Raw genomic sequence first — 5,348 nt, 5'->3', positions numbered from 1 at the left:
TGAAAATGTAAATAGAAACACATTTTTATTGAACTTTAGAAACCGAAATGTTGTAGGTTTGTTTGGTGTCTGGCAGTTGGGTGTGTGAATGACGAAAGGAGGTGGCGTTCCTCTTCTCCAACTGCGTTGGATGAAGTTGGCGGCGTCGGGATTTGGTGACCAGGGGAAGATCCCCGGCCAACGTGCCACAAAGTCTCGGTCTCATCGATTGCGACGGTCTGGTTCATCGGCTCGAAAAGCATCCTTGTATGCGGAGGTGCTCTCCCATATCTGGGTATGGCGGGTGTTTGCCTCTTTTTTCGGTGCTTCCTTGGTGGTGGCGGAGGACGATGGAGAACGGCAGTTCGGCAAGGCACATGTTTCTCCAAGGGTGGAATTTTAATTTTATTTCTTATATGTTTCTTTGTGCAAGTTTGCTTGACAACCATGTTTATCTTAGGTGACGACCATATGTGTAATCTCTGTAAGACAACAGATTGTCTAATGAAATATATGGTTACTTCAAACAAAAACCGTAGGAAACTCTGTTGGACGATACCGGGCAATTGCAGTAGGAAATTGCCCACAAACATATAGACGACAGAAAAAGCCCATGGGCCAAAATTCCTAACAGGCTTCCATCGACGCTACGCCTACTTCCTCTTCGTTACCAATCGTAAGCACTCCGCGCTCGCTCCGGACGACACGGCGGCCGGCGTCGCTAACCGCTCTCGGCCGCACCGCATGCCAGCCCCCGCCACCGTCGCCTCCTTCAACGCCCTCGTCGCCTCGCACGCGCGCTCCGGCCGCCCCTCGCAGGCGCTCCGCACCTTCCGCGACATGCTCGCGCGAGGCTTCCCGCCGGACCACTTCACACTGCCCCCCGTCCTCCGCTCATGCGCGCTCACCGGCTCCGCGGCCCTCGCCGCCTCCTCGCACGCGCTCTCCGTCAAGCTAGGCGCCCAGGGAAACCTCTTCGTGGCGTCCGCGCTGGTGCAATGCTACGCGGGCATGTCGAACCTCCCCGGCGCGCGGAGGCTGTTCGACGGAATGCGCGAGAGGGACGCCGTCCTGTGGACGTCCATGCTCTCCGCTTACTCCCAGGGTGGGAAGCCAGAGGAGGCGATGCGGTTCTTCGAGGGGATGGTGGTGGCCGAGGTGCAGCTGGATGCGGTGGTCATGGTCAGCCTTCTTCTCGCGTGTGGGCAGCTCGGCTGGCGGCGCCACGGGAGAAGCGTGCATGCGTGCTGCGTCCGGAGGTTCCTGGGGATGCCTCTCTCCCTAGGAAACGCCCTCGTGGACATGTACGTCAAGTGCGGGGAGCTTGCCTATGCCGAACGGGTGTTCTCCGCGATGCCCAGGCGGGATGTTATCTCGTGGAGCGCGCTGATCATCGGTCATGGTTTAAACGGGAGCTCAGATGTTGCTCTGAGGCTTTTCGATGAGATGGTGGCCAAAGGAGTGGAGCAGAACTCGGTCACCTTCCTCGGGGCCCTGTCAGCCTGTGCGCATTCGGGCATGGTGGAGAAAGCATATGCTATACTTGAGCAGATGAAACGGAAGGGCATCAAGCCTGAGCTGAAGCATTACTCTTGCGTGGCTGATGCGTTAGGCAGGGCTGGCCGTGTTACCGAGGCCGTCAATCTGATAGAGGAAATGCCTTGCCAGCCAGACGAGGCCATGCTTGGTGGCATACTGGCGGCTTGCCGAGTACATGGTGAAGTGGATGCTGCCGAACGGATTTCGAAGAGGCTGATGGCCATGTCTCCTGCAAAGAGTGGCTACTACATGAGCCTGGCAAACGTGTATTCTGACGCCGGAAGGTATGTTGATGCGGAGAGAATAAGAGGCTTCATGAAGGAAGACAAAGTCGACAAGCTTCCTGGATATTCTGTCTCGGAATAAAATAACTAGCTCCATATAGTAGGCAACGGATTTTGAAGCAGTTTGGCAAGTCTGGTGACATACACCCAGTTCAGTATATGCTTTGACAAATGATATATAGTCACCTGGCGGAAGGGAAGGATAAATCAGATGACTCAACAAGATGTTTTTTGTCGATTATAATACTTTAAACATTTGAGTGGCTGAGTTTGTGCTGTCGAAGTGCAAGTGACAAATATATAAAATTACAAACATTTGAGTTGCCGAATTGGTGCCATTAATCTGTCAAGTGCCAAGAAGTTTGGGGTATCAGCTTCTTCGAACTGAAGAGGACAAGATTGAACAAGTTGATGAAACATACGTATATTGGGACCACACTGTTCTCCTGCATCTATTTGAGAGAGCAAATAAAGAAAACAGTCAACTCTATGTGGCTTTTGCTTGATCAGTTGCCTATGGGGTTGAAATAGCTTTTGACACTGGCAAAAGAATATGTCCAGATATGTGGACATCTGACTGGCAAGGTTTAAACTAGGATCCATGTTGTACTCACAGAAAAGTGTTTGAAAATTTTTACCCATGGTGGTGCTGACTGTGTAGTGCTCACTTAGGTGGTTTGTAACACGTCAGATGGGGAACTCTTCAAAAGGAAATGAAGAAAGCCAAGCCTCCAAATCAAATTACCTTCTACCTATATATGCTTGTGTTTCTACAGCTACAGTGTGCATGCTCTGGATCAGCGCCATAGCTGTTGTAGTTTGTGTCAATTCCGTAGGTGGAAGCAGGGTAGGACGTCAAGAAACCCTCGAGAGGGATTAGGTTAGTTCCTCTGAAGTGGTGGCAAATTGAGGTGCAATATTTTTGCGCATTTGATGGGGTTGAGTCTAATCCTTAGTTCCTTACCTATTGAAACAGCCTCTGAAGTGCTCAGAGGAACCAGAGGAGTTAAAGCTGTTGGAGGAAAGAGGCTAAGTTCTGAATATGACGATGAATGATAAGCTATTTGCTGTTATTCAATTTTTCTTGTATAAGGCTTCATTGAGCTGGCCTCCTCTTTGAGAATTTGGTATTTAGCTGCTGGCAACCTCACTCTGTTTTTCAGTGTGCTGCTGTAATTGTCAAGGTTGCCATTGTAGAGCAACCAACTTTTTGATCTTTCTCCCATGGATTCTGGAATTGTTGGTACATCATAAATCTTCCATGTGCCAGGGTTGGTAGCTGTTTGCTTGGTGATGTGGAAACACATGAAGTATCTTATGAACTCAGACACTTAAAGGTGAAAGCCCCTGTTGGCAGGAGCCATGCAAGAGATAGTGATGGCAGGCGCAGTGAAGCTATGGGAGGTCGTCTGGAATGGCTACGGAAAGCAGAGCAGCACACCAAGATCTACCATGGTGCTTTCATCTTACAGCTCGAAAAGCCCCCTGGCAGTATGCACTCTATCTTGCTACCTCTGTTCTCTTTTAACTTCTCAGAATTTGCTCAAAAAGCTACGGGATTATCCATCTACAATGTATATCATAAGATTTGTTGCTCAAGATACTTCACAATGTTATAATTTTACTAGCGTATGTTAGTACCGAAGTTATCAACAGGTATTGGTCAAATTAATATCTTGAAGACGTCGCGAAGTGAAAGCATTAAAAAAAAAACTGGAGGCTGTTGTAATGTCACAGTTGTAACGCAATGCTATTTCCGTTTTGGGTAATGGTCTAATGGAGATTGGCTAAACACTGCGTGTAAATAATCAGACTTGAGAAAGTATTATGTGTATCATTTTTCACTTAAAGCTTCTTTACTGCCTCTTTGTAACTCAGGATTTTAGGGTCACAGGAATATCAAAGAGGTCCTTTTCAGTACCTCCAAATCAAATTTGCCATCCATTTTAGGGCATCCAAAGGCCCATATCATCTTATACTAGTGGTAAATGTGATTAGTCACGTCTCATATTTATTATAGGATGTAAAAGACTCATGAGGACTAAATAAACCGGAGCATGGAAGCGAACCACTGCACACACGTTTGTGCTTAGTCAAGCAATTCGTACAAATGAGCAGTTGGGTGTGTGGAGGACTAGATATGGAGGAGGGCGAACCCGGTTGGCCTGTATTTTCGCTATAAATCTAGGCAACTAGGATCCGGATTTGGCTAATTTTGTAAGTTATGAGCCAAGCGAACAGGTTTACAGAAATAATACACTTGTCTGTAAAATCTACTCTGTTTAGTGCTTTCTACTGTGTAGAGAGAATAGCCTAGTAAGTTTTCACGTAGCAAATAAACTGTTACCATCGTCATATTTACACATACGCTTTTCATGGATCTAGCACTGTTTATACTGTTCCGATATGGTATGTTACTGTAAGATATTACTGATGGTCACTTGGTCAGATTGAAACTTTTAGGCTGAATCAAGCTCATCCTTTGAGTCTTAATAACGCTGCTCTCTCTGGCCGGCTGGAGCTATGAAGGTACTCGTGATTCGTGCCACGCAGTCTACTGCGGTAAGTCACAAATGTACATCCTTTTTTTAGAGAATCACAAATATTTGTGACTAATAACGCTACTGGCAACCTCACACGAACTCTCTGATCGCATCAACCACAGTGCTGGTAAGTCAGACTGCGAAAACCTTTCATCGCCATTAGTTCCTGCCCTGTTTCTGAAGCTTGATATCGCCTGTGCCTTCAACTCTATCTCCAGGCCTCTGCTTCTGCAAGTGGTACGACGCCGAGGTGTTGACCCTAAAATGATTATGTGGATCCTTGCCCTGCTGTCAACTGCAAACACCAAGTGATAATTAATGGAAGTCCAGGTGACTGAATTTGGCATGCAAGAGGGCTGCGACAAGGGGACCCAGCATCGCCCTCTGTTTCCCTTGTTGATGGATGATCTGAATGCAATTTTCTGTAAAGCTGAAGAAAGGGAGATTTTTCAGAGCTTGCCTCGCTGGGGTGTCAAACACAGGTTATCACTGTTTGCGGACGATGTGGCTATGTTTCTGCGCTCTGTAATAATTAATAAATGAAGTAGAAGTGGCAAGCAAGATTGTTGCTGGATGTTTTTGGACAAGCCTTGGGCCTCAATTGCACCTTGCCAAGTATGTCATCGTCCCAATTGCATGCTCTGAAATTGATATGTTGGCTGCCATAGGTCCCTTCCCATGACAGCTAGTAGATTTTCCCTGCTGTTACCTGGGATTCCCGATGTCTCTTAAATCCCTGCGAAAGGTGGAACTGCAGTTAGCTACCTGGCAAACTCTGATGCTCACAAACAGTGGGAGATTAAACTTGGTTCAGACTGTGCTGACAGCCATTGCTTTTCTTTCATATGCTCTCCCTTGACATCCCTTCATGGGTCCTCAAGTGCATAAACAAAATTTGTTGGTCTTTCCTGTGGTATGGATCTGATGATGCAGAAGGTGGGCACTGTCTCGTTGCATGGGACCAAATGCGTAAGCTGAAGAGCTTGGGAGGACTGGGCATGCA

At 47.4% G+C, this 5,348-nt stretch overlaps 1 protein-coding gene across 1 annotated transcript; it reads left to right on the top strand.

Annotated features, from left to right (window-relative positions):
- Positions 1-819: 819 nt before the first annotated feature.
- Positions 820-1,900, top strand: LOC124705803 (pentatricopeptide repeat-containing protein At4g14170-like). Its single transcript, XM_047237492.1, has one exon. The coding sequence runs from the start codon at positions 820-822 to the stop codon at positions 1,882-1,884; it is 1,065 nt and encodes a 354-aa protein (XP_047093448.1). The 3' UTR covers positions 1,885-1,900.
- The last annotated feature ends 3,448 nt before the right edge of the window (positions 1,901-5,348 follow it).

This window comes from Lolium rigidum, chromosome 4 (genome assembly GCF_022539505.1).
Source record: "Lolium rigidum isolate FL_2022 chromosome 4, APGP_CSIRO_Lrig_0.1, whole genome shotgun sequence".
Taxonomy (NCBI): Eukaryota; Viridiplantae; Streptophyta; class Magnoliopsida; order Poales; family Poaceae; genus Lolium; species Lolium rigidum.
The sequence above is the reverse complement of the archived record's forward strand: the minus strand, read 5'-3'. Positions and strand labels throughout refer to the sequence as shown.